The 27569-nt window shown below is 36.8% G+C and overlaps 3 protein-coding genes across 6 annotated transcripts; all 3 read right to left on the bottom strand.

The window, feature by feature from the left end:
- Positions 1-62: 62 nt before the first annotated feature.
- On the bottom strand, positions 63-14771 carry c6.2 (complement component 6, duplicate 2). 2 transcript variants are annotated; one of them, XM_067377051.1, is made up of 18 exons: positions 14595-14771; positions 13108-13282; positions 12877-13033; positions 11022-11166; positions 10733-10880; positions 10445-10577; positions 6193-6303; positions 5841-6081; positions 5575-5697; positions 5316-5482; positions 4950-5175; positions 3133-3301; positions 1940-2057; positions 1722-1854; positions 1425-1619; positions 1249-1336; positions 572-813; positions 63-459 (listed from the first exon to the last, which is right to left on the bottom strand). In XM_067377051.1, the coding sequence occupies exons 2-18, from the start codon at positions 13251-13253 to the stop codon at positions 278-280; spliced, it is 2724 nt and encodes a 907-aa protein (XP_067233152.1). In that variant the 5' UTR covers positions 13254-13282; positions 14595-14771; the 3' UTR covers positions 63-277. The 2 variants fall into 2 exon arrangements, with proteins under 2 accessions (XP_067233152.1, XP_067233151.1); XM_067377050.1 differs by having other exon boundaries at positions 5841-6303.
- A 363-nt stretch (positions 14772-15134) lies between these two features.
- Positions 15135-20645, bottom strand: rgs7bpb (regulator of G protein signaling 7 binding protein b). 2 transcript variants are annotated; one of them, XM_067377059.1, is made up of 6 exons: positions 19752-20645; positions 18982-19148; positions 18761-18891; positions 18403-18547; positions 16116-16186; positions 15135-15994 (listed from the first exon to the last, which is right to left on the bottom strand). In XM_067377059.1, exons 1-6 carry the CDS (start codon positions 19899-19901, stop codon positions 15903-15905), a joined length of 756 nt encoding a protein of 251 aa, XP_067233160.1. In that variant the 5' UTR covers positions 19902-20645; the 3' UTR covers positions 15135-15902. The 2 variants fall into 2 exon arrangements, with proteins under 2 accessions (XP_067233160.1, XP_067233158.1); XM_067377057.1 differs by having other exon boundaries at positions 18653-18891.
- Positions 20646-21199: 554 nt separating this feature from the next.
- Positions 21200-27058, bottom strand: rnf180b (ring finger protein 180b). 2 transcript variants are annotated; one of them, XM_067376312.1, is made up of 7 exons: positions 26930-27058; positions 26405-26494; positions 26116-26208; positions 25386-26024; positions 22355-22568; positions 22154-22279; positions 21200-22058 (listed from the first exon to the last, which is right to left on the bottom strand). In XM_067376312.1, the coding sequence occupies exons 1-7, from the start codon at positions 26945-26947 to the stop codon at positions 21865-21867; spliced, it is 1374 nt and encodes a 457-aa protein (XP_067232413.1). In that variant the 5' UTR covers positions 26948-27058; the 3' UTR covers positions 21200-21864. The 2 variants fall into 2 exon arrangements, with proteins under 2 accessions (XP_067232413.1, XP_067232412.1); XM_067376311.1 differs by having other exon boundaries at positions 26912-27032.
- Positions 27059-27569: the final 511 nt, after the last annotated feature.

Genomic DNA, 27569 nt, shown 5'->3' on the forward strand with positions numbered 1-27569 from the left:
AGGTAATCAACATACAAATGGCTTACTTATAGTTGTTTCTGCACATGCTGAACAACAGTTGAAAAAACACTTCAGATGAAAGAGCATTTAAATTAAAAAAAATCTGAATGTGTGATAAAATTTTATTGCGCTGTTCCACATCAATATCCAGATTACTCTAATGCACAAAATATTACTGCATAGCATGCTGTGAGTGACTATAAAACATCAATGCGTTTCTGTACAAATCAATAATAGGTGCAAATCTGTGAATTTCTACAGCAACATTGGTGCACGCTTAAGAACTTGCACAAGGACCTTCATACAGAAGCTCAAACTCTATCTTGCTGCACTTCATGGCAGCCATGAAGCAGAGATTCATGCTCCGTGTGCTTTGCGTTCTCACAATTTTCAGGCAGTACATTTGCTTCCCATCCTTTGAACAATCTCTGGGGATTTTGCACTCACATGTATTTGACACTAAGAAGAAAAAACATTGAAAAAGTATTGAATTAATTCAATTGAATACAAATCAAAGATGCTTTGCTGCTGAAAGGATATATTACATAAGGGTTCGTGATAAAATCTGTACCTGTGCAGGTCTCCCACTCGTAACAGGTGTCTGAACCGCAGGGCTCCTGCACTGAGCTCTGCTTGGATACACTGGCCCTGAATTTGGCCCAATCCAGACTGTCTGCGTCAGTTTTGCACGGCCCTTTATTCATAAAGTATAATCTGTCTCCATGACAACGGTCAGCATGAAAAGCACAGAGGGACATCATAATGGCAGTCTCTTTGTCTGCGTCAAAAATGCATAGGTCTGTTCTGTAATTTCTGCAGGATACACAAAAACATGGTGCTTAATGGTCAAATTTCCCAACAGACCACAGCATATATACAAATTGTTCATCCACAAAACTTCATCCGTTTCAATTGTCCTTAGAAGTCAGAAAGAATGTGGGGAGTGCACCAACCCCGACTTCAGAATCCAATATGGCAGCACATCAACCGTAGTGAAATAGTAATATATTGTTTATTAACATTTCTGTTTGTCTGTGTCTCAATAAACTCCGTGATGCACATAGTACTATCCAACATCTATTTGCAAAATACCGCTTTTTTATGTTTTTATGTCCATCTTATGTTTCTGACCAGTGTACTTCAATGCAGTCAACTCGGGATTGACGTCATTCCCAGCTTTGACATCCCTCCTCTAAAGTAAATGGAACGCAGCACTGAAACACTCAACAAAATGAAACTATCACATACCTGCATCTCTCTTTGGACATGCAGATGCATTTAGTCCCATCATTTATCTCTCCGGGTTTACAGTTGCTGTCTGGTACAAAAGGTTTATCTGTGGAAAAATATGTTTAATTGATTTAATCAATTAATTGATTAACCGGATTTTGTGAATCCTATGAATTTTTATTCTGTGAAAGTACCAATCTTGCAGTGTATGTCCTGAGGAATGCTTGGCTCCCAGACAAGACTCTTCCCACAAGAGTAAGACTGATGCCCTGAGGGACTCATGCCACTTTCTGAGCAGGTCAGCATGATGCCACTTCCTACTTTATACTCCATTTTGTCTGGGTATATCTCTATAGCGTCAGGTACTGTGGGTTTGGAGCAAACATTTTCTGGAATGACAGGGAAAAATATGGAGTAAAAACAGCAAGGGACAAAATTTCGGATCATAAATTGAGTTGTTCTGATATTATATCAGCATTTCTGTGGCTTACTAATGCACCGTCCTTTGGGCTTCTCCCAAGTGCCATCCTGCAAACAATGAATGAGCTGGTATCCATCCAGCTCAAAACCAGTAAAGCAAACAAACTCCTCATGATCTCCATAATCGTATTGGCGTTTGTTGATCTGGAATTAGAGGGAATTTGTTAGTGGAATAGAAAGCAACAGGAGAAGAAGCAATGTAAAAGTTTTGGCTCTTGTGTCCCCTCACTCTCAGGTGGCTATTGGCAGGTGGACGGGGTTTTGGACAGCCAGAAGCTCCGGGGGGCAGCTGGCTCTCATGGGACCCTTCAGTCACAAAGTCATCATCATTAATGCACACATTTTGCCTGTGAAAGACACAAACACGAACAATGTCTCACATGTCATTTTTATTAACCATACATTTATGAATATTTATTCATGCAGAAATTGTGTTTCATTAGTAAGTTAAAATGTATTCAAATTTATACATTCACAATAAAATTTTAAAGCAGCTGAAACTACATATACGCAGAAAACCTGGTTAAGTCATATATTAATTAATAGTAATTTCACAGGGATAGTTCACCCAAAAGTGAAAATTCTGTCATAATTTACTCACCCCCAAGTTGTTTCAAACCTGTTTGACTTTTTCTTCTTTCTCTTCAGAATGTTGGTAACCAAACAGATTTGGGTCCCATTGACTTTCATTTTATGGTCATAAATATGCTGTGGCCTATTGGTTAGAGATTCAGACTTGTAACCCAAAGGTCGTGGGTTCAAGTTTCAGTACTGGCAAGGAATGTAGGTGGAGGGAGAAAATGAACAGCACCTAACCCAACAATCACTCCCTGGGCACCGCAGCAAAAATGCCCACACACTGCTCTGTGTGTGTGTGTGTTCAATACTCACTGCCGTGTGTGTGCACTTGGATGGGTGAAATGCAGAGCACAAATTCCGAGACACCATACTTGGCTACACGTCACTTCATTTCCACTTCAAAAATATAATAGTCAATGGGAACCAAAACTGTTTGGTACTGACATTCCTAAAAAAATATATAGTCATTTAGGTTAGGTGAGTAAATAACGACAGCATGTAAATAATGATAGGCATATCCACAGTTGGCAAAGTTTTGAAACATGATCACATGTTGTCTTGGTCTATATAAAAACAGTTTGACATGTTTAACTGGTTTTGTAAATTACTTTTTGAAACATGCTCTGCAGGAAAGAGTGTGTGCAAGAGAGCGCAAGTGAGTAAAAGAGAACCGTGAGACTGTATGACTGTATGCAAATTGCTAGCTCTGGGCACAAGCTCCTTCATTTAAAACAATACAGATTCATCAACATTGAACAAATGTTTAGTGAATGCATGCCAATGACAGCATTCCGACTCCACCGATATGTCTTCTGTAATCTATAGATAAGAGAGGGCACTTACTCCTGGAAAATAGAGATGGTACACTCCTCCTCCTGCTTCTCAGGGCCCTGGCAGGGTCTGCCGCCCCGCTGGGGTGCAGGGTTGTTACAGGTACGAGAGCGATGCTTTTTCAAGGTGGCGTCACAAGTACTCCAAGAGCTCCAGCAGCTCCAGCGCCCATCAACTTCATCTATGACATTTTTTTTATATAATTAATACTATTATTATCATTATATATTTAATGAGAGATCATACAAAATGCATGTTATTTTTATTTAGTACTGTCCTGAGTAAGATATTTTAGATAAAAGATGTTTACATATAGTCCACAAGAAAAAAAAATAGCTGAATTTATTAAAATAGCCTTATTCAAAAGTATGTGAACCATTGATTCTTAAAGGAACACTCCACTTGTTTTAAAAATAGGCTCATTTTCCAACTCCCCTAGAGTTAAACAGTTGAGTTTTACCGTTTTCAAATCCATTCAGCCGATCTCCGGTTCTGGCGGTACCACTTTTAGCATAGCTTAGCATAGTTCATTGAATCTGATTAGACCGTTAGCATCGCGCTTAAAAATGACCAACGAGTTTTGATATTTTTCCTATTTAAAACTTGACTCTTCTGTAGTTAAATCGTGTACTAAGACCGACAGAAAATGAAAAGTTGTGATTTTCTAGGCTGATATGGCTAGGAACTATACTCTCATTCAGGCGTAATAATCAATGAACTTCGCGATGCTAACGGTCTAATCAGATTCAATGAACTATGCTAAGCTATGCTAAAAGTGGTACCGCCAGAACCGGAGATTGGCTGAATGGATTCGAAAACGGTGAAACTCTACTGTTTAACTCTAGGGGAGTTGGAAAATGAGCCTGTTTTCAAAAAAAGTGGAGTGTTCCTTTAATACTGTGTCGATACCTGGATGATCTACGACTGTTTTTTTGTTTGTTTTGTGAATCGTTGTTCATGAGTCGCTTGTTTGTTCTGGGCAGTTAAACTGCCCAATATTCTTAAAAAAAAAATACTCCAGGTCATGCGGATTCTTCAGTTTTCAAGCATCTTTTGCATATTTTAACCCTCTCTCTAGCACGGACTGTATGATTTTGAGATCCATTTTATCACACTGAGGACAATTGAGAGACTCAAACACAACTATTAAAAAAGGTTCAAACATTCACTGATGCTCCAGAAGGAAACATGATGCATTAACTGATTAATTTTGAATTTAAATATCAAGGTAAATTGTACTTATTTTTTCTTCCAGGAAACATGCAAGTATCTTCTGTTGCTTCTAAAGGGCAGTACTAAATGAAAAACAATGATATTTAAACAAAATAAGAAAAATGTGGACATCTTCATCCTGTTCAAAAGTTTTCACACCCCACCTCATGTTTCCTTCTGGAGCATCAGTGAATGTTTGAACCTTTTTTAATAGTTGTGTTTGAGTCCCTCAATTGTCCTCCGTATGAAAACACAGATCTCAAAATCATACATTCACTGCTGGAAAGGGTTCAAATATGCAAAAAATCATTGAAAACTGAAGAATCTGCAAGACCTGGAGGATTTTTCTGAAGAACAGAGCTCAGTTTAACTGCTCAGAACAAACAAGAGACTCATGAACAACCATCACAAAACAAACAAACAGTCGTGGATCATCCAGGTAACCACACACAGTATTGAGAATCAATGGTTCACATACTTTTGAATGGGATTACTTTAATAAATTCAGTCTTGTCTTATGACAATAAATGAAGCCTTGGTGAGCAGAATAGGCTTCTTTTAAAAACGTCTTTTTTTTTCACGAGTACATACAGATATTTATAGGAATGCATGTGAACCTGCAGTATAGTCTGGTGCTCGTTTCTCGCAGTTTGGTCCATAGGTCCCGGTCTGGCAAATACAAATGCACTCGGTTCCAGAAAGAGCTGGCCGGGCATTGTTTGGGCAGGGGGCACATTTGCAGGAGTCAAATTCAGTCTGGTACTCCATCAGCGCCTTATGAAAATGGCGTCTCTTTGTCACAGCACAAGGGAAGCCCCGCACCAAATTTACTAAAGGCAAAAGCTAGATAGGACATTGACAAATCCATATTAATATCGTGCTCCCGTTTTCATTTCATTTGCAATTCTCTTGAATAAAAGTTTTTTATATACCCGATTATTTGACAGGTTAATCATTTTCAAATGTTTGTTTCTCCTACTAACCTCAAAATCTATAACAGCTGGATTGTCTATTGTAGATTTGATCCAGTCCTGGTATGTAGTGCTGTCTGGCGATACGCCTCTCTTCTCCCAGGCCAGGGCTGCTGCAAATTCAGCTCTACCTCCTTGCACAGATGTGATACACTTCTCTGATGCTTTTACAATTGACCCTGGAGTGGACAAGAGCATTTCAAATTGACTTTATATAACTTGAAATATAAGCCATTTAATAGATTTAATAGTAAGTTTGTGTATGTATTACCTTTATATTCAGTTTTTAATGTATTTGTCCCACAGGTGGAACTATGAGATATTCTATTATAGAATATAGCAATGATGGTGGAATCCTGACGAAAACAACTGTTCATTTCTGCTTCTGTCAAACCTGGGAATTGTAAGGAGACACAGCTGATTTGAGAGCTCAGTTACAATGTATTTTGGCAATGAAAGATAAAGTTAGGTGAGCTCCACATGACCAAAATGTTGTTGTGCTAATGTTCTTACAATCAGATGGTAACGTCTGCTTACCGTAGGTATTCAGTTCTTCTCGATCATACTGGAAAAGGAGGTCATACTTTCCCCCTAATGTCCCAGAGCTGAAATAATGTGTCCCAAACAGCTGGAAGATCTGTCTGTAAAGGGCATAGTTATATTCCAGTGGTAGACTGTTTAGAAACTGAAGGAAAGGGTCTGATAAGTAGAGGTCAGAGGATTTCATTTTAAATGTTGATGTGGCAACAACCTGATGCACCCTGATAAACTCAGAGTCCTGCATAAAAATAACAAAAAGAGATCTTTGTGAACAATGTGCTCTATTTAGATATAAAGACTGTACTGTTAGGGATAGAAAAAAATGAATAAAGTGTTTGAGATCCATTACCTTTTGTTGAGATATTTTCACTGCCTCTTTCAAAAAAAGATTTGATTCTTTGGCCAAGTTGACTTTTTCGGGTTTGACTTCTTTCACTTGAATATCCTCAAGATTTTCTACCTGGAATGAAATAAAAAAATATCAAATGTGAAAATCCAATCATTAATCCATTTCATGTGTGATTGGTTTTAAGATAAAATATAGCTGCAAGCAGCAATTACGGGGCCAAGCACAAAAACGGCACAAGAAGCAAGCCAACACGACTGGGAGCATCAGGCTAACTGCAGCAGTGAACAATTAAAGACCTATTAAGATCATTTTATGTGAAAGAGCTGAAAAATGATCAAAAATGAGGATTTACTGCTTCATCACTTTCGACCAATAGGTGGCGCTGTGTCCAAATTGTTGTGGTATGGTCAGAGTGAGGTGACAATGACACTTGCAAAGTTCGGTGTCAATATGTCAAAGCACTGAAGATTTATACAAAAACGGTTTGACATATCGACTTGAAATCCATAACTTTTTGTCGGCATCGTCTGAAGATGACACGGTTCAATTTTGGTGAAAATCGGAGCAACGGTCTAGGAGGAGTTCGAAAAAGTAGGTTTTTAAAGAAAAACAATATGGGGGAAAGGAAGTTTAGCTGACTATGGCAAATTTGATATCTATGTTCTCAGCATGACCCAAAGAATCTACTGAGACCAGTTTCATTACAATTGGTGAATGCAGTCAAAAGTTATTAACATTTTTGTACATTTTGTTATAACTTTTGGCCACAAGGTGGTGCTGGTCTGAAACTTCTCAAGCACTTTCAGGGCATTGTCCTGATGACCCATACCGAGTTTCGTAACGATACACAAATGCATTCACAAAATACAGCATTTTAGCACAAATTTCAAAATGGCCGAAGAACAAAATGGCCGATATGAGAAAATTGGATATCATTCGACTCGGCATGACTCCCTGAATCCAACGAGACCAAATTTATGATTTTTGGTCAAAGCCATCAGAAGTTCTAAGCAAAAATAGCCATTTTTCATATCTCCACTCCAGTAGGTGGCACTGCGCTTGAAACACTGCATGATGCCTCAGGTCATGCTTGTGATGACATGTACCAAGTTTGGTCTAAATATGATAAAGCAGTGCAGAGATACAGCTTCAGGAGTGGGTTTTGCATCATGACTCAAATTCGTTGTTCCAGTATATGAAAACGATTTGACGTATCGACTTGAAATCCAAAAATTTTTGTCAGCATGGTCTGACGATGATACGGTTCAATTTTGGTGACAATCGGAGCAACGGTCTAGGAGGAGTTCGAAAAAGTAGGTTTTTAAAGAAAAACAATATGGCGGAAAGGAAGTTTAGCTGACTATGGCAAATTTGATATCTATGTTCTCAGCATGACCCAAAGAATCTACTGAGACCAGTTTCATTACAATTGGTGAATGCAGTCAAAAGTTATTAACATTTTTGTACATTTTGTTATAACTTTTGGCCACAAGGTGGTGCTGGTCTGAAACTTCTCAAGCACTTTCAGGGCATTGTCCTGATGACCCATACCGAGTTTCGTAACGATACACAAATGCATTCACAAAATACAGCATTTTAGCACAAATTTCAAAATGGCCGAAGAACAAAATGGCCCATATGAGAAAATTGGATATCATTCGACTTGGCATGATGCCTCGAATCTAAAGAGACCAAATGTATGAATTTTTGTCAAACCCATTAGAAGTTAAAAGCAAAAATAGCCATTTTTCATATCTCCACTCCAGTAGGTGGCACTGCGCCGAAACACTGCATGATGCCTCAGGTCATGCTTGTGATGACATGTACCAAGTTTGGTCTAAATATGATAAAGCAGTGCAGAGATACAGCTTCAGGAGTGGGTTTTGCATCATGACTCAAATTCGTTGCTCCAGTATATGAAAACGATTTGACGTATCGACTTGAAATCCATAACTTTTTGTCAGCATGGTCTGACGATGATACGGTTCAATTTTGGTGACAATCGGAGCAACGGTCTAGGAGGAGTTCGAAAAAGTAGGTTTTTAAAGAAAAACAATATGGCGGACAGGACGTTCAGCTGACTATGGAAAATTTGATATCTATGTTCTCAGCATGACCCAAGGAATCCACTGTGACCAGTGACATTACAATAGGTGAATACAGTCAAAGGTTATTAGCATTTTTGTAACATTTTGTTTTAACTTTTGACCACAAGATGGCGCTGTGCCGAAACTTCTCAGTCTCCTTCAGGGCATTGTGCTGATGACCCATACCAAGTTTTGTAAAGATACGTTAATGCGTTCGTAAAATACAGCATTTTAGCACAAAATTCAAAATGGCCGACGGCCAAAATGGCCGAATTGGGAAAATTGGATATCATTCGACTCGGCATGATTCCCCGAATCCAACGAGACCAAATTTATGATTTTTGGACAAACCCATCAGAAGTTATAAGCAAAAATACCCATTTTTCATATCTCCGCACCAGTAGGTGGCGCTGCGCCGAAACACTGCATGGTACCTCAGGTCATGCTTGTGATGACATGTACCAAGTTTGGTCTGAATACGATAAAGCGTTGCGGAGATACAGCCTTACTTCTGTTTTCGCAAGCACTACGTACAATTCGTTCGTTAGTTTTTCGAAAACGGTTTGAGGAATCAACTTGAATTCCATAACTTTTTGTCAGCAAGGTCTGAAGATGATCTGATTCAATTTTCATGAAAATCGGAGTAACGGCCTAGGAGGAGTTCGAAAAAGTAAGTTTTTCAGAAAATTCAAAATGGCGGAAAAATTTTCATGACGGAAAATGACGTCTTATGGTGCGTTCGATTCGTCTTGAGCCAAGGAATAAGAGGAAAAAAGAATTGTGTTTCTAGCCCTTATGGTTCAAAAGTTATTAACATAAACATAAGTGCAACTTTGGACAGCTGGTGGCGCTAGAGGGATTGAGTTAGAGACTCCAAATTTGCTATGGACAAAGGTCAGACTGTCCTCTGACTGTGTGCCAAATTTCACAACTTTCCCGCCAGCGGTTCTATGGGCTGCCATAGACTTCAAGAGCGGAAGAAGAAGAAGAATAATAATAAGCGTACGGAACGCCAACAATAACAATAGGTGCCTAAGCACCTTCGGTGCTTGGCCCCTAATTAACCCTTAAATGCATGACTGTTTCGCCAATCATTCTTACATATTCGGGTCTTTATCGACCCGGAACTATATCTAACATGGAAGGATCTCTACCTGTCGCGATAATATAAAACTCCTCTGATATTAGAGTAACAATTACAGAAGAATAAAATAAATCATATTTTGTTACCTTTTGGAGCTTGAAAGGGCTCATTCTGAGCAGATGTTTTATGACATCATCACTGTCCTCGTCAGAGCTCATTTCCCAGTAAATTCAGCAAATAATAGGCTAGTTTTATGTTTCAGGTCACGAATATAAGCCCATTCGCGATCTCAAACGTATTCTCAAAACTATTTCATTTTCAACATCTTCAAAATCAATATTTCTATCACTAACAGCTTCACCAGATCCATCCAGTAACAGTTACAATCATATTTCATTGCATTCATTACTTACAATAAATCACTGAGCCAATTCATGTTGTTAGTATTATTTCGTTTTCTGTCTGAATGAGTTGTCACTTTATCATTGTGTATCAGACATTGCCACCTTGTGGAATAAAGGTGAATTGCACATTCTGTCATTTAAGATTCAATTATTGTTGTGCAGAAAACTATATGTACACTTATACACACCTCGGGTCGTTTGCGACCCTATACAATTTTTACAAAAAATGAATACAAAAATAGGCATTCTTTTATAATTTTATGATTTTTTTCTTGTTATATTCTTTATAATGAATTGATTGAGGAATACCAAGAAGGTTGATATCTAACTTTAAAAAATGAAAGAGGAGGAGGGTAGTGAATGATGTCCCGGGTCACAAAAGACCTGAGGTATGCATTTAAGGGTTAATAAATTGCTCCTCATTATGAGTAGTTCTATATTTTAGAGATACACCAATATTGAAATTCCGGCTAATACTGATAAGTCAATAATTATTGTTTTGCCCAATAATGGACAAATCTATATAACATTTCTGAAATTATACCCACACACACAAAAAGCCAATATATTGTACACCCCTGTGTTCTTTGGATAGTATTTGGATAAAGATTTTTTTTATTTCATCTAACAAGTAAAGTACTCCAAGCAGAAACAGACAGAAATGAGATTTTTCCCACCTTGATTTCATATCTCTCAATGTTGGCAGGGATTCTGTAGTAGTTCCTCTTAAGTCTTTGTAGAGTGCATTCACCCCCCATGATTGAGTTGTCCAGAACAGCGCCTCTCATCTGCTCTGCAGCAGCATCAAATCTAATCGTAAAAATCACCTTTATCAGTTTTAAGACAAGCTCAATCTCAAATTTGCAGATTTGTTTAACTGACAACATGATAATATCATGAAAGCTTACCATGTCCATGAAGTTGTTTTGCAATCTCAGAAAGCAAATGATTTATCTGTAACTCACCCATAACCAATCAGATCTGCTCCAGGAATGTGAGCAAAATTCCGTCCACTTGCACACACTTTTTTGATTTGCCCACAGTCTTTCTCATCAGAGTTGTCCCCACAGTCATTCTGACTGTTGCACTGCAGAGCAGCATTTATGCATCTTCCTTTGGAGGCAATAAAGCAAGTTGGTGATCATGCACTTGTTTTCTAGAGCAAGAATTAAAAGACTGTACATATTTGCTAGATTATAAAATAATACATCATAATATGAGGTGTTGTTGTGAAAAACTGATGAAGATAGCTACCACTGTCACAGGTGAACTTCTCTTTACAGTTGACAGGCTCAATCCTACATTCCTTGGAGGGATGACAGGGTCTTTCCTCTGTAAGCGATTGACTACACTCTACCCCCCCGAACTGAGCCGGCCTCAAAACAGAACTGGTTCTGAACTAAATCACACACAATATACACACACTTACTACAGCAGTAGAGTATATTTGAGCAATTTCAGAATAGCAAGAATGTTGTTGTTCTCGGCTGTAGAACAAGGATGCAGGTAGTCCAAGCCATGCTGATATTCGGAAAAACTACATGGTTGTGCATTTGATATTGCTTTTATTCAGGTAATATTGAGTAACATGCATTTTAGATATAATATTGCTATTTAATTTTGAACATTTAATCAAACACATTTTTAACAAATCGAAGAAATGAGTCGATGACTCTCTCAAAAATACAGTCATTTGTCGCCACCTACTGCCTGCAATAAACCTCACTGAAAAAACAATGACACAATGACATAACAATGACATAATGGATTAAATAGAGTGCAACAGTGCCCGCCCCCTTTTTCAGTGGCTCTAGTTCCTGATCGAATGACTGATCATTTCGCTAGATAAGACCCTTATTCCTCGTCTGGTATCGTTTAAAGCCCTTTGAAGCTGCACTGAAACTGTAATTTTGACCTTCATCTGTTTGGAAGCCATTGAAGTCCATGATAAGGAGAATAATCCTGGAATATTTTCATCAAAAACCTTCATTTCTTTTCGACTGAAGAAAGAAAGACATGAACATCTTGGATGACATGAGGGTGAGTAAATTATCAAGAAAATTTTATTTGAAAGTGAACTAATCCTTTAAAGGTGCCCTAGAACCCCTTTTCAAAAGAATATAAGTCTAAGGTGTCCGCTGAATGTGTCTGTGAAGTTTCAGCTCAAAATACCCCATAGATTTTTTTTAATAAATTTTTTTAACTGCCTATTTTGAGCCATAATTACATATGCACCGATTCAGTGCACGGCCCCTTTAAATCTCCCGCTCCCCCGCCCACGGAGCTCGCACTTGCCTTAAACAGCATAAACAAAGTTCACACAGCTAATATAACCCTCAAAATGGATCTTTACTAAGTGTTCGTCATTCATGCTGCATGCATGTATCGATTCCTGTGAGTAAAGTATTTATTTGGATGTTAACATTTGATTCTGAATGAGTTTGATAGTGCTCTGTGGCTAACGGGCTAAAGCTACACTGTTGGAGCGATTTATAAAGAATGAAGTTGTGTTTATGAATACAGTGTGAATACAGTAAGAAACGATGGTAACTTTAACAACATTTAACAGTACATTAGCAACATGCTAACGAAACATTTTGAAAGACAATTTACAAATATCACTAAAAATATCCTGATGTCAGTTATTATTGCTCCATCTGCCATTTTTCGCTATTGTTCTTGCTTACTTACCTAGTCTGATGATTCAGCTGTGCACAGATCCAGACGTTATTACTGGCTTGTCTAATGCTTTGAACATGAGCTGGCATATGCAAATATTGGGGTCATACATATTAATAATAATCCCGACTGTTACGTAACAGTCAGTGTTATGTTGAGATTCGCCTGTTCTTCATAGGTCTTTTAAACAAATGAGATTTACATAAGAAGAAGGAAACAATGGTGTTTGAGACTCACTGTATGTTATTCATCTATGCCGAGGTAAATTCAATTTTTCATTCGATGGCACCTGTAAGTATTTTTTTCCATTCATTGAAATGACAATGAAAAGTTCTCTCTTGGAAATGCTGCTAGACCAATCAGATTCAAGGGCCCTAACTAAATTTTGCATAAATATCATAATTTGTATACCTGTGTGTGTCTTACTTACAGATTTTTTGGCACACGGTGAGCACTCTGACCAGGGTCCAAACTCAGTCAGCTGGCAGTGTATAGTACAGGCCTCAGTATTACATGCCCTAGTCTCCTGTGTCTGACACAGCTGGAAACAATTGTTTTTTTTCCAGTGCTCATCATAGCGCACAGCCCTGCAACAAGAAATGCACAGTCCACATATTAGAAAACTTGAATAAACTTTATCAGAAATATCATGTTAGGTTACCTTGTACGTGCTTGGGTTCCAGAGTCACAGGTTTTAGTGCAATAGGACCATGAACTCCATGGGTAGTGGTCACAGAAGCATCCCGTAATAGGGGTAAATAAAGCCAGGCTGCAGAGTAGGACAAGGGGAATGGAAGTGCGATCCATAGAGAACAAGGCCTGTCGGAACTTGATAGCTTAAGAAAAGATACAAAGGCTAGTTTATACTGCCAATGACATTACACACGCACAACTGATGTAACTTTGTTTATTTCCGTATACCTAATGATTTTTCATTTGCACACAGTATATATTATGTACATACATTAATCTTTTAGTTAATGAATGCAAATAAAGTATTTTGAAAGCTCATTATATTTAGTTTAAGTATGCAGATATCAGTGGGTTTGAACTATGAAGTAAAAATGGTTTATAATTGTTTATGATTTAAACAAACAAAGAAAAGTTATGTAAAAAAAAAAAAAAAAAAAAAAAAAGATGATTAAATATGGGTCAATGACTTGATGGGTAATGTTTTTGTCCAAAGGCCTTAATAATAAATAAAACAACAGATTAAGATATGTCATCCAAAGTATGTAAGGTAGTACAACTCCTTTATTGAATCCAAAAGGATTTAATTATATTTTGTTACATATAAAGGTATTTTAAATATTCTAAAGTGTCAAAAAGTCATTTGGTTTAACCGTCTAAAGGCAAATACAGCCATTTCATTGGTGATTAAAATATCTAAAAATGTAATAAATGTATATATTTTTTATTCTGGCATGATTTTACAACATCATATATCAACACAGTGCAAAATGGTATTAAAATTATGAGAAGTCGTTGCTTTGTTATGAGAAAGAATGTCCAGAAAAATGAATTTCATTGATGTCATTCGGAGTAGCCAATATAAAGGGACCATTTTGGATCAAGTCATGTGGTCAGTATCATGTGACAGGATGTGATATCATTCAGACACCTGCAAAGGACCACACAGTCATGAAGTAAAGTAACTCTCTCTTAACTATTTGAAAAAATCATGTTGCTTCACTTGCTCATACGCATGTCCTGAAACATCAAGTCATTCGGTACAACCGCTATAAAAACATGGAACATTTTATAATATTTTAAAACCTTGTACTAAATATAAAATGTTTGATTGCACTTTTGCAAGCTAACAAGCTAGCTAGCTGAATATCAGCCTAGTTAGCATTGTTTGAAAATATCGTCATCTGGCATAACCAAAAGTGTCATTCAGTAAAACCGAAATTTTGGTTAAACCGAATGACTTTTTGGTGACAATTTTTGTCCATCTTGTAAAAAATTACAAAAGCAGTGTTAATTGATTATAAAATCCACATAATCTCATTGTTAACACTTAATAAAACTTCAAAATTAATTATATCTCCATTATTGTTTTTTACACTTTTAAAAACCTTATTCGTCAATGACCCATATATAGTTGCAGAAATCTAATAGTACCGGAGCTTGTTGAGTAATACTCACATCAATTTCAGACTCCTCCAAAAAGCACGTAAGCACACTATCACGTCTAATTTTATTCTCCGTATCTGTCTGCAATATGAATAAACATCAAGATCAGCAAGACCGAGGCACAATCCACTGCTCTGGAAAAGGGACTCTTATAACCTTTATGAACTGTCTTTCAGTGTTCCCTCTCAACTCTCTTTTCAGAATTTGTCCATCCCCTTTGCTTTCAGTAAACCCCTGCAGCTGCAAGTCTTCACTTTGACATTTTGGCTTCTGCTTTAGAGCATGGGAATGTAGACAGGGAGTTCGTGGATAACATGTTATTACAAGAAAATGTTATTCCCTTTCTCCATGCCAAAATAGAGGTTGCTTTTGTACTTTATCTTATTTCATAATTTATTTGCTTTTAAGAATAAACATCTTTTTTTTAATGTTTCATCTTAAAGCCAACAAACTTGGATGTGAATTACTGTAGGCTACAATGAAACAAACAATTACAGTAAAAAAAAACTTTATTATCATTATAAAATGATGTATAGCTTATATGAGCTGTAACTATGCATACTTTATATACACCTGAAATGAGGAACAAAAATCATGCTGCAAACTCTCATAAAACTGGGATATACATTCACACAAACCTGATGTCTTGATTGCATAAATGAAAAAATAAAATCATTAAAATCAATTATAATAAATACAATGTTTTATTTACAATTATTTGTATTATGTACACTGGAATTTTAATGTGTTATATTTGTTTCAAGCTTAGAATGAAATAGCAATGGCTTTAGTGCAGAGCGCTCTTGTGCCCTTACAATGACTGATACAATTTTTTACAACATTTCCCCTTTATGGAAGACTAAATTAAAAGCATTGCACAGTGGCTAAATTTATATAAAAGAAAAAAAAAAAAAAAGAAAAGAAAAAAAAAAAAGAAGCAGCAGCAAGTAGATGAAAAACAGCAATACTGTAACTAAATGTGCCTTTTTACTGAAAACAAACTCTATGACTATGATAAAAGAACATCAGAGACAGATGTTATTATTTCACTTCATTCACTTGCTTTTTTATACAATCATATGGTTTCACAGCACATGACAAAGAATGAACCTCTCGGTAACTAAAAATAGACAATTGATTTTGCTTAAGAACTCAACAGGCAGGGTTTTGAGTCAAGGGAATTCTGTCCTCCAACATGTGATTAAGTAGTTTTGACACTGTCCAGGGACACATATTACATTGGCGAAAGAGACACAAAGGAGATGAGTGAAGTGCTAATTGATCAATGACCAAAAAAGAAGACTTGAGAGTATTGAAGGTTCAGCCAGACACAAGGCAACAAAGCCCGGAGAATCGCCTCTTCCTCTGCCTCACCAGTGGATAAGGAGTCAGATTTAGCAGACTGCTGTCATCTACATGCATTAAAAGTGGAGCATTAAATAAATAAATACATTTCTAGATATTTGAGATTAGAAGGTTTAATGAAATCATTACAGTACTTGAATAAATCACTGATAAATGTTTGAGACTCACCTTGATTTTTCAGTGGCAAAGGCATGGTCTCCCTGAGTTTGCTTAGAAGGTTTCTCATTTCTCGCATATCACTGGAAAAAAAAAATCACAACACAGAACATGAACATGATGTGGGATCGCAGTGAAATGGATATTTAGTACAGCATTTAAAGACCTCATTTTGGCTTTAACCCCATTTTACCTCATTAATACCCCAAATTGTCCACAAGCATTTTATATACACTACTATTTAAAAGTTGCGATGAAGCTGAATATGCTGACTTGGTGCTGCACAAGAAACATTTCTTCTTATAATCAATATTGAAAACAATATGCTGCTTAAAGGGTTAGTTCACCCAAAAATGAAAATTATGTAATTTATTACACCCGTAAGACCTTCGTTCATCTTCAAAACACAAATTATATATTATAATATTATATAAATTATATTATATAAATTATAAAGATATTTTTGATGAAATCTGATGGCTCAGTGAGGCCTCCATTGCCAGCAATGTCACTGAACCTCTTAAGATCCAGAAAGGTGCTAAAGACATATTTAAATCATAGTTCATGTGAGTTCAGTGGTTCAACCTTAAAGGAACACTCAACTTTTTTTTGAAAATAGGCTCATTTTCCAACTCCCCTAGAGTTAAACTGTTCAGTTTTACCGTTTTCTAATCCATTCAGCTGATCTCCGGGTCTGGCGGTACCACTTTTAGCATAGCTTAGCATAGTTCATTGAATCTGATGAGACCAATAGCATCTCGCTCAAAAAAAAATGACCAAAGAGTTTTGATATTTTTCCTATTTAAAACTTGACTCTTCTGTAGTTACATTGTGTACCAAGACTGACGGAAAATTAAAAGTTGCGATTTTCTGCGCCGATATGGCTAGGAACTGTACTCTCATTCCGGCATAATAATCAAGGAACTTTGCTGCCATACCATGGGTGCAGCAGTGCAATGATATTACGCAGCGTCTCTCACAAATGGAACGGCAGCAAAGTTCCTTGATTGTTACGTCAGAATGAGAGTACAGTTCCTAGCCATATCGGCCTAGAAAATCGCAACTTTTCATTTTACGTCAGTCTAGGTACACAATGTAAATACAGAAGAGTCAAGTTTTAAATAGGAAAAATATCAAAACTCTTTGGTCATTTTTTTTGAGTGAGATGCTATTGGTCTAATCAGATTCAATGAACTATGCTAAGCTATGCTAAAAGTGGTACCGCCAGACCCGGAGATTGGCTGAATGGATTCGAAAACGGTAAAACTGAACAGTTTAACTCTAGGGGAGTTGGAAAATGAGCCTATTTTCAAAAAAGGTGGAGTGTTCCTTTAATATTATAAAGCGACTTTTTGTGCACCAAAAAAAGCTAAATAACGACTTTTCAACGATATCTAGTCACGGCTGAATTCAAAACACTGCTTCGAAGATTTACAAATCTTTTGTTTCGAATCAGTGGTTCGGTTTGCATAAACAAAGCCTTGTTTACTGAAATCACATGACTCTGGCGCTCCGAACCACTATTCGAAATAAAAGATTCGTAAAGCTTCGAAGCAATGTTTTGAAGCCGGCCGTCACTAGATATTGTTGAAAAGTCTTTTTTTTTTTTTTTTTTGATGCACAAAAAGTATTCTTGTCACTTTATAATATTAAGATAGAACCACTGAACTCACATGAGCTGTTTTAAATATATCTTAAGCACCCTTCTGGATCTTAAGAGGTTCAGTGACATTGCTGGCAATGGAGGCCTCACTGAGCCATCGGATTTCATCAAAAATATCTTAATTTGTGTTATGACTGAAGATTAACGAAGGTCTTACGGGTGTGGAACGACATGAGGGTGAGTAATAAATGATAGAATTTTCATTTTTGGGTGAACTAACCCTTTAATATTTAGGTGAAACCTGTGATCTTTTTTTCAGGGTTCTTTGATGGATAGAAAGTTCAAAAGAACAGCATTTATTTGAATGTGAAATATTTTGTAACATTATTAATTCCTTTACTGTCATTTTTTATCCATTTAATGTGTCCTTGATAAATGAAAGGTTAAAATTTTTTTTTTTTTTTATTATTACATATTGTGATTATAGCTAATTCCCTTCAAAGGATTATAGTCTGCTTTTCAAATACTTTTTGCTTAAAATATAAGTCTGTCATGTTGTGATTCATCTCGGAGCTAGTTGATTGGATTGCTTAAAACTCCTTACTGCAAAACCCAATGGAGAAAATAGGAAAAATTCTTCCTAAACCAACGCTGCTAAAAGAGAAGAAGCTGTTATTCCTAATCTGTTTTTCGTACCTCTCAATGTTCTCAATGTCTGCGCACACGACCCAGGATTCCTGTGGAAAATCTACAGGTGATGATGAACGATCTTCCAGCATGGGCACATCAGAGCTTTCATCTACTCTGCAGTCCATATTTGGTTCAGGACACGCATCATTTCCTAAACAAAACAGTGCAAAATATTTATACATTGTTTTGCATACAGAAAAACCAAATGGCTTCTCAAATAAGCTGTTTTATGTATTTATTGTGCCATCCCCGCCACCTTCAGCCTGACTGTAGTATTTCGCCATGCAGTATATTAGCTTTATGTACTCATGTCTGCTTATGTAAAGAATCTGCTGTCCTCTGCTGGCTGTCAATGACACAACACCTTTCCTATGGAGCTGCAGAACACCCAACAGACACATAGACTTCAGCATTTCTGTAATGTACATCTCCAGGCAGCACTGAAGCTGGATGAACAACCTGCATATTTCTGGGTGGATTTCACCATCCTCTGGCCTAAGACAAGCATAGAGAGAAAAAACAGAATCCATATCAGTTGAGCTTCATGACATCCTACAGTCACATCTTCAAAAATACATGGCTTACCCAGAGATTGCATCAAGGTTTTGATAGGCGGCCTGGGCTACGGCACATCCTTTGATGCGAGTCTTGTGCATCTGTGCCCTTAAAGAAGGACAGTCGATTGTATTCTCCCCTATGGAGATGACCTGCTCACGATGGAGGGCCACTAGAGTGTTGAACTCCTGAACGGTCTAAAAATGTAGACAAATCCTGCTCAGTCTATTTTTAGAAAGTGAATGTGTATGTATTCCTAATGGAAAACCCTGATTAAGATGCTGGCAGTGTTTTGGAACCTGGTAGCTGGTTTGGTTGGTAGACCATCTTGCAGTTATCAGCTTGTCAAGCTGGCATCATGGTAGCTGGTTGATCATTTTTGACTAGCGAGAAACCAGCCATGTTCCAAAACACAGCCAGCAGCTTTAACTGGATTTTCCAGCAGGATAAACACGAGTTTAGCTGCCATTATGCCACATAGCAACACATGGGATTGTGGAGAGGAATGTAATTTCTAAACAATGGTGCAATATGAAAACGGTGAGTAATAATCATAACAAAACCAATAATTTATCTTATCAATTCACAAACAGAAACCCAATAATTATTCATGTTCCAATACATCACATCCCGTATAGGCTTAAATTGCAGTATGGGCTATACAGACTTAATATCCGCACATTTTAAACCTGTTAACATGAATAGAATTAATAATCATTTTAATGAGTAGACACCAATAAAACCTATCCAAAAATAGCACCAGCAGTAGAGGGACAGCGGTTGCTCTACAGTACGCTCACCGTTCTACAGTCATCCATCGCCCGCTGAGCTCTCCGCGTGCTCTCGGTGCTCTCCCGGCGCTCCGGATCCCTCATCGAAGACTTTCCGATTTGAAAAATGTTGGCTGCGGATCTGGGGCGGTTCTTTCGCCCGTTCGGTGCAGAACACATGCATACGCATCCACGAATAAAACCACCTCACTGAGAAATGTCTTTAATCCGTCTGTCCTCGATTCGAGGGTGAAGTCGATCCTTGGATGAAGGCTGTTGTTTCTCTGCCGTCGATAATTAGAGTGATGTGACGGAACCGAGCGAGCGTCCGCGACGCTTCCTCTGCATCTCCCGCACCAACAGGCGAGTCACCTTCACCCCTGTCGAGGGCCGAGCGCCGCTGTAACTCCACAGCTGCGGGCTTCTATCGTGGACGAATTCGTCAATGAAACGCAATTTCTTAGTATGAGGAAAGGGACACGACTTTAATTGTAAGCGCCGTCTCAAACATACGGAATCAATGCTTATATATTTATTGATATCAAAAGATTTGCTGTCCATCAAAATCCTCTCTGAAACGTTAATATTGGGTTAAAAGACATTAGAAAACATTCTGTACATTCTGTAAGTTCTTATGTGGTTGCATAAACCATCTTGAAATGTTGATGTATGGAACAATACGCGTTGTCAAACAAAAGTATCCTGCAACATTCTGGGAACGAGAATGTTTCTACAATGTTAGGAGTTCCAAAAAAGGAGAAAACATGGTGCCCCTTAAGGATTAAGAGGAACAAAAAATACATCCCCAAACTTTGCTTTGAGATATAAGACTGGGATGTTATTCTAGGCCAAATTAAAGGATTAGTTCACTTTCAAATTAAAATTTCCTTATAATTTACTCACCTCAATGTCATCCAAAATGTTAATTTCTTTTTGACAGAAAAAAGAAAGTCATGAAGGTTTTTGATAAACATTCCAGGGTTATTCTCCTTATAGTGGACTTCAATGGAGCCCAAACGGTTGAAGGTCAAATTGACAGTTTACAGCGATCCCAGACGAGAAATAAGGGTCTTATCTAGAGAAACCATTGCTCATTTTCCAATTTTTTTATTTTTTATTTTATACGTTTTAACCATAAAATCTTGAACTAGCTCTCTTCTTCTCTATTTGAATTCCAGCAGTGGACACTGCTACGTGTATTACTGCCCTCCACAGGTCAAAGTTTAAACTAAATTGTCATACAATATGCTAGTGCAAGTATATAACAATTAGTTCAAACTTTGACCTGTGGAGGGCAGTAACACACTTAGCAATGTCTACACTGCCGGAATTCTAATAGAGAAGAAAAAGAGAGCTAGTTCAAGATGAGCATTTATTGTTAAAACTTATATATATATTAGAAAATAAGCGATGGTTTCTCTAGATAAGACCCTTATTCCTTGTCTGGGATCATGAAGAACGTTTTGAAGCTGCACTGAAACTAATTTTGACCTTCAACCGTTTGGGCTCCGTTAAAGTCCACTATATGGAGAATAATCCTGGAATGTTATCATCAAAAACCTTAATTTCTTTTCGACTGAAGAAAGAAAGACATGAACATCTTGGATGACATGGGGGTGAGTAAATTATCAGGAAATTTTAATTTGAAAGTGAACTAATCCTATAAATTACAATCTCATGCCCATAGATTGAATTGACAACAACAAATGCTCTCAAACCTTTTACTGTGTAAAAGAAGTCATTAAATCTATTGTACAACTAAATTTTAGTGGTTTTAGCATTAGACAAGCGTCTTCTAAATAGCTCCAACCAATAGCAACAGAAATAAAGGCAACTACAAACAGACTAAGCATTATGTCCTGAATTATTGCTTTTTTTCTTTTTTGTTTTCTAATGCATTATAATACTGTTTACAGGTCAAGTAGGCTGATGATATTAGGCAACAGCTAAACGTAATATCTATGAATTGCACAAACCCTGTAAGACCTAAAACACAAACACACAGGAAGAAAAACACCTTAATAACATTTCACCATATTTGAAGCTACATTGAAATAAAAGTATGAGGCACTTGATGAGATGTCCACTATCAACAACATTCTTTTGTCCAACAACAGCAAAGTGAGATTTAATCCTCCATTCATTAGATGAGGAGGAAGTAGCAGAGGCCACAGAAGATGATGAAAGCCATCACCCAGTGCAGAGAGTAGATAGAGATGATTACAAAGTCAATGTCAAATGGCCAACCCCACATGTCCCCCAAATCCAACGCATCCAGGCCAAATGCTCTGTGGGGAAACTGCCAGCGACTGGCAGGGCCTCCGTGTCTCTGAAACCCTGAAATAACAAAGAAAATGGAAATAAGTGGCCAACTTGTAATTAAGAATCCTTGGGGCTTGAAGACATTCTTATGCAAATGAAATATGACCAACCCCAAAAGATGCGAAAACGCTTTGGACAGTTGGGCAGGGGCCATTTCGAATAGTTGGTCTTCTGAAAGGTCTCATGTCTTGACCGATATACTTTTGGGAAACATGTCTTTGTAGTTTGACTGAGCTCTGAAGAAAAAAAAAAATGTTAAATAAAGTTGAGATGCACTGAGAGAGAAAATGATCTTTATCCGTTCCACTCACCTTCCTGAAAGAGCACATGGGATATGAGTGTCCTACAGAGAGGACATGGTGTATTGCTTGGCCGATTCTTGGCCAGAGTTCTCAAACAGGGCTCACAGAACACATGACAGCAAGGATGGCACTTGTAGGGGCTGTAATATACGTCTAAACACACGGCACATGTATATCCTTCTCTTTCCTCATCATCGCTGCCTGTTAGGTCCCACTTCATAGCCTGATAGGTAGAAATAACACAAAACATAAAAAAAAAAAATATTACTGAAGAACTGGTAAATTGTTTAAATATATATATTAAATTCCTTCTCTATGAAAAAGATGTGGCCTACTGGTTATCAAAACTATAAAAAAAAGAAACAAATCTCCAATAAAATGCCACCTGCTGCAAGAGCCATGTGCAGCTGTGAATGGCTTTTTCAGATCCTCAGGATTCTTGCAGCAGCCTATTATGTGGATTCATGCCTGTCTTAATCCACGGATGTATTATTGACATTTTGCCAGAACTCTTGTCAGTACAACACAGCTTCTCGCTCAATAGCCCACATTCATTTCTTGCTTATTGGACACCTCATACATTAAACAAACTAGAGCTGTGTACCATTCAGGACAGAGGAAGGGAACAGGATGCAGAACTGTAATTCAGATGTCACAAGAAAAAAAGAAAAGAAACGTCATCGTTATAATCCTCACACCAAGGATTATGACTATGATGTTACTGTAGCTCAAACAGTAGAGCATGGTGCTAGCAATGCCAAAGTCATGGGTGAATTCTCAAGGAATGCATGAACTGATGAAATGTATACATTAAATGCAATGTGAATCACTTTGGATAAACATATAAATATATTTATATAGTTATAATGAGAATAGGGAAGTCCACATCACAATTATAACAATAACGCCAGATGAATATAATTGAAAACACTTTAAAATGTTTTTGTTTTTTTTCTCTCAGCCAATCGGAATCCATGTGACTTTAAAGATCTTGAGCATTATTCACAATGCAGTGTTTCAATTAAATTCAATTAAAGAAAATTTAAGGAATAAATTGAAGGAAACAACAGGTCAATATGTTCCTTTAAATGTAAATGTCTAGGAAGCACACAATGAGTTAGCTGTGTGTATTAGCAACACTTCAAAATTTGCAACAGATCTCCATTAAGCTTTTTTTTTTTTTTTGTAAAATGAATTAAAAAGTAAAGTGTCAATAGCTCTGTTCCCAAGCACTAGAATATAGAAATAACTTTTACTGTACCTTCTGATCACACTGCAAATGACTGATGCTCTTTTTCAGTAGTTTTGTCTTGTTTTCCACTGCAAATATCTACAAGATTCTTAAATCAAGAGACATTTACTTGAGAAGCAAAATGACGTCTTGTGAAAGTGATTTTACGATTAAAACAAGAACAAATATCTGGCAGTTGTTTCAGGAAAATCAACTTAATTCAAATGAAAAAGTAATTTTTATACCCATTGACTGATATTTGTTCTTGTTTTAAGCATAAACTCAATTAATTTTGTTCAATTACTCAGAAAACAAGACTTAATTTCTTAATTTTGCATCTCAAGTAAATGTTTCTTGATTTAAGGATGTTTAGATATTTGTACTGGAAAACAAAAATACTGAGGAAGATATTCATTTTTTCAGTGCATGCTATTTCATTTTGCAGTTTAATTTAGGGCCTTATGAAATCTGTTTTATTTATTTGTTGTTTTACAGTTTATTCTGTTTTACTTTTACTGGACTCTAAATTAAATTGTATTAATCAAAAAGCATGTCTAATTTATAGAGATCATGAAACAGCAATTTATTAAAAGTTTGACAAAAGTAAATTTTTATTTTTCCTCAAATTCAGTTTTATGTTATTTATTCATTTATTTTTTTACCAAATTCTGTGTTTTCCATTTTCATTTTAATGGTTTAATTAAATGTTAATAATCCAAAGCATGTCTAATTAATTTAATCAATAAAAACAACATTTATTAATTTGTTTACAATAATAGAGCCCTATGAATTTTTTTCCCAGAAATTAAAATAAAAACATTAATTTAATTTATCTTATAATCAAATGAGAATTAAATAAACACTTTCATTTTTGTTCTCTGCACAACAGAGGTTTACTATTAGAGGTTACATTCTATTGTACAATAGTCATATATTTCAGTCACGATCTTCAAGTTAAACTGAATTTTTATTGTGACGAATTGTCATAAAGACCTTTACGTTTCTGTGTGTATATGATATGATGATAGTTTTTCTCAAATTAAACAGTAAAATGCTCCTGACATGACTCTAAGAGCAGAGTATGTGTGAGGAAGACTGCGCATCTATGCCATTCATTCACACAGAGACATGCAGGATTCATATTAAAAGGGTTAGTTCACAAAAATCATAATCTCAAAATCATATACTCACCCTCATGTCATTCCAAACCTGTAAGACTTTTGGTCATCTTCGGAAAACACAAACGAAGATACTTTAATGAAGTCCGAGAGATATCTGTCCCTCCATTGACAGTCCATGCAACTACCACTTTGTGGCTTCAAAAAGTTCATAAAGAAATCATAAAACTAATCCATATGAATCAAGCAGAGTAGTCCATATTTTCTGAAGAGACTTGATCGATTTATATGATGAACGAAAGTCTTACAGGCTTGGAACATGAGCAAATGATGACAGAATTTTTATTTTTGGGTGAGAACTATCCCTTTTTGTGTACTGACCTACTTTTGATTTATTCATCCAAAATTTGACAAATTCCATGACATTTCATTCCATTTAATTCTGCGATTCCGTCCACATTTTCTACGTAGCAGAAATCATAGGGCCCTAATTTAATGTCATGATATTTAATTTAAGACTTTCTGCTCCTGTTTACAACATTTTTAGGCCTTAAATTGTGAAAGGTCAAATATAGACAGAAACCCTGAAATGAATTATTTTTCAAAATCAATTATTTATGTTTTGTCACAAAACTTGTTTTGGATGATGAAATATTTGTATATTTGTACCCATGATTTTAAACCATCTCACCAGATCTTTTGCCTCCTGCTGTCTCTGAATCCAGCGTTCCTTCTTCCTCTGCTTCCTTCTTAGGCTTTTCAGGCGGTTTTTCTCTCTCTTGAGGAGCTTTGGCTCTACATTGGGTAAGATGTTTCTGGGTGGCTCCTCCATCAGTCTGATGTCCTCGGGATCCACTGCTCTGTCCTGAGAAGTTCTACTCCGGGAAGCAGAACCCACATGCTGTTCCTCTAAGCTCTCCCGATAATCATACAGCTGTAGTGGCAATTCAGAAGTTAAAGAAACATCTGTGACTCTCTCGACATTCTCAAGAATCTGTGGTTCTTCACTTGACTCAACCTCAAATTCAGTTTCTGCAGAGACTACATGAGATACAGGACAGGAGAAGTTGAGGGTTGAGGAAGGAGAGAGCGCTGAGCTTATTGTCTGAGGGAGAGACTCCACCTCATTTTTCCTCCTTCTAGTATGTTCTCTAGTCCTTCCTTGTCTTGCTAAAAGAACTAGAGGTTTTAGATCCTCATCAACACGACTTTTACTGAGATGTACAGTTGTATCATGTCCACAGGTGCATTTGGAGCAATTTACAAAATTAAAGCCTCCTAAGCGAGCTCCACAGTGCTGGCAGTTTAATTTCCCGACAGTCCAATTGACCTGTGAGAAGGGTACATTTGATCAGAATAGATCATTCCTTTTAAAGATGATCATTGTTGCATAAATTAAAAACAAATACATGTAAATGTACCTGACCAACACTTGACAAAATCCAATCTGGCAAAGATTCAACATTTAAATGCCACACACTGCATGCGGCTGCAGCTTCACTTGATGTTACCACCTGTAACAACAATATATATCAATGCCACTTACAAATATATGTTAGCAATGATCATTATTCTTTTTTTTTTTCTTTTTGGCATAAATGAAGATCTTTAACCATTCCATTAGTGCTTTGGAGCAACCATAAGTTGTGATATAAAGCATTTACCTCTTTTTAAAAACAGATTATGAGTTTTAGATCAGAATTGACCCACCTTAAGAAGGCTGGTTGAGTCTATTAGACATCTGCGGCACTTTCTGCAGCGAAGGTTTGTTGAATCTTCTGATTTATCCTGTTCTTCATTCTGTTTGAAATGTGAATTAGAAAACCATCTTTTATCCCTATACAAATCCTTAGGTAGATCAGTACCACATACAACACAATGCATGCAAAAAAGTTGATTGTTGGTAATATCCTTGGTTGTCATCAGTGTATAACATGCCTTTTTTTCCACATTAGAAAACTTTTGCTTGACCATAAAATAGGCCAATACAATCTCGTTGCCACAAACAACACCAAAATTAGTACAGCGAAATTATATTTGCTGTATTTAGTATCTAACCTGCCAAAAAAATCACGTGCAGTTTGTATACATAATGTAAACAGTGTAGTTTTCTCAATAAAGAATCGACAGCGATAGTTCCTGTACTGGCCGGTGTTTTCTAATCATTATTATGCAAATACTTTCTGTTCGCCTAAGTTAAACATTTGGTTCACGTACGTATAAAACATGCCGTACCAGGAGAGAGGTAGCCATTTTCTTCGAAGGGATTTTTGGAAGACTACCTCAAGTTGTTTGGCTAAAAGGCTAAAAACAACAGACTAGCGCTGTACTGTTCCGAGTACAACTCCCTTCACTACGGAAGCCGCAAAGGGACAAATCATCTCAGAACAGACATACATGGCCTACTTGTACGTCTACACCAGGGGTCTCAAACTCAAATTGGCGGGGGGCCGTTTCTGTGATTGACGCCTCATAGGAGGGCCATTAGCACTCAAGCGCAAGAAAGCGCAACATTTCAGAAAATTTACTTTTCTTTGCATTATTTATCATTTACTTCAAATTTCATTAGGCCTACTAAAATATTTTTATACCTATACTATAAATATTTTATTTACCATACTAAATGTAAACAGCAGTGTCTCTCTCATTGTTACAGAGTGTAATATAATTATATAATACTATTACTAATATAATACTACTAATTTACTAATATAATACTATTAATTGCAATAGGCTGGTGCAACATCTCACATCCAACAAGGTGCATGGAATAAAAAAATTAGTAATTTAGGAACAAAACCAGTAACACTTGTGGCGTGGAGGGGTCAGAAATAACAAAAAACTGGAGCTATATATTTCAACTTTATTTTGCCAA

This window comes from Chanodichthys erythropterus, chromosome 22 (assembly GCF_024489055.1).
Source record: "Chanodichthys erythropterus isolate Z2021 chromosome 22, ASM2448905v1, whole genome shotgun sequence".
Classification (NCBI taxonomy): domain Eukaryota; kingdom Metazoa; phylum Chordata; class Actinopteri; order Cypriniformes; family Xenocyprididae; genus Chanodichthys; species Chanodichthys erythropterus.

What these genes read in the sequence shown, in the direction of transcription:
- rnf180b (XM_067376311.1), bottom strand. Translation starts at nt 26,947, where the DNA reads ATGGCTACCTCTCTCCTGGTACGGCATGTTTTATAC. An exon ending in TTTTGTCAAGTGTTGGTCAG is followed by an intron (nt 26,025 to 26,115) that starts GTACATTTACAT and finishes CCCTTCTCACAG; the next exon opens with GTCAATTGGACTGTCGGGAA. An exon ending in AGCAGGAGGCAAAAGATCTG is followed by an intron (nt 22,569 to 25,385) that starts GTGAGATGGTTT and finishes TCTACCTATCAG; the next exon opens with GCTATGAAGTGGGACCTAAC.
- c6.2 (XM_067377050.1), bottom strand. Translation starts at nt 13,253, where the DNA reads ATGGATCGCACTTCCATTCCCCTTGTCCTACTCTGCAGCCTGGCTTTA. An exon ending in GAAGTTCACCTGTGACAGTG is followed by an intron (nt 10,881 to 11,021) that starts GTAGCTATCTTC and finishes TTGCCTCCAAAG; the next exon opens with GAAGATGCATAAATGCTGCT. An exon ending in GCAGATCTGATTGGTTATGG is followed by an intron (nt 10,578 to 10,732) that starts GTGAGTTACAGA and finishes TTTTACGATTAG; the next exon opens with ATTTGATGCTGCTGCAGAGC.
- rgs7bpb (XM_067377057.1), bottom strand. Translation starts at nt 19,901, where the DNA reads ATGTGTTCTGCACCGAACGGGCGAAAGAACCGCCCCAGATCCGCAGCC. An exon ending in CGATGGATGACTGTAGAACG is followed by an intron (nt 19,149 to 19,751) that starts GTGAGCGTACTG and finishes CTACATTTTTAG; the next exon opens with ACCGTTCAGGAGTTCAACAC. An exon ending in GACATTGAGAACATTGAGAG is followed by an intron (nt 16,187 to 18,402) that starts GTACGAAAAACA and finishes TTTTTTTTCCAG; the next exon opens with TGATATGCGAGAAATGAGAA.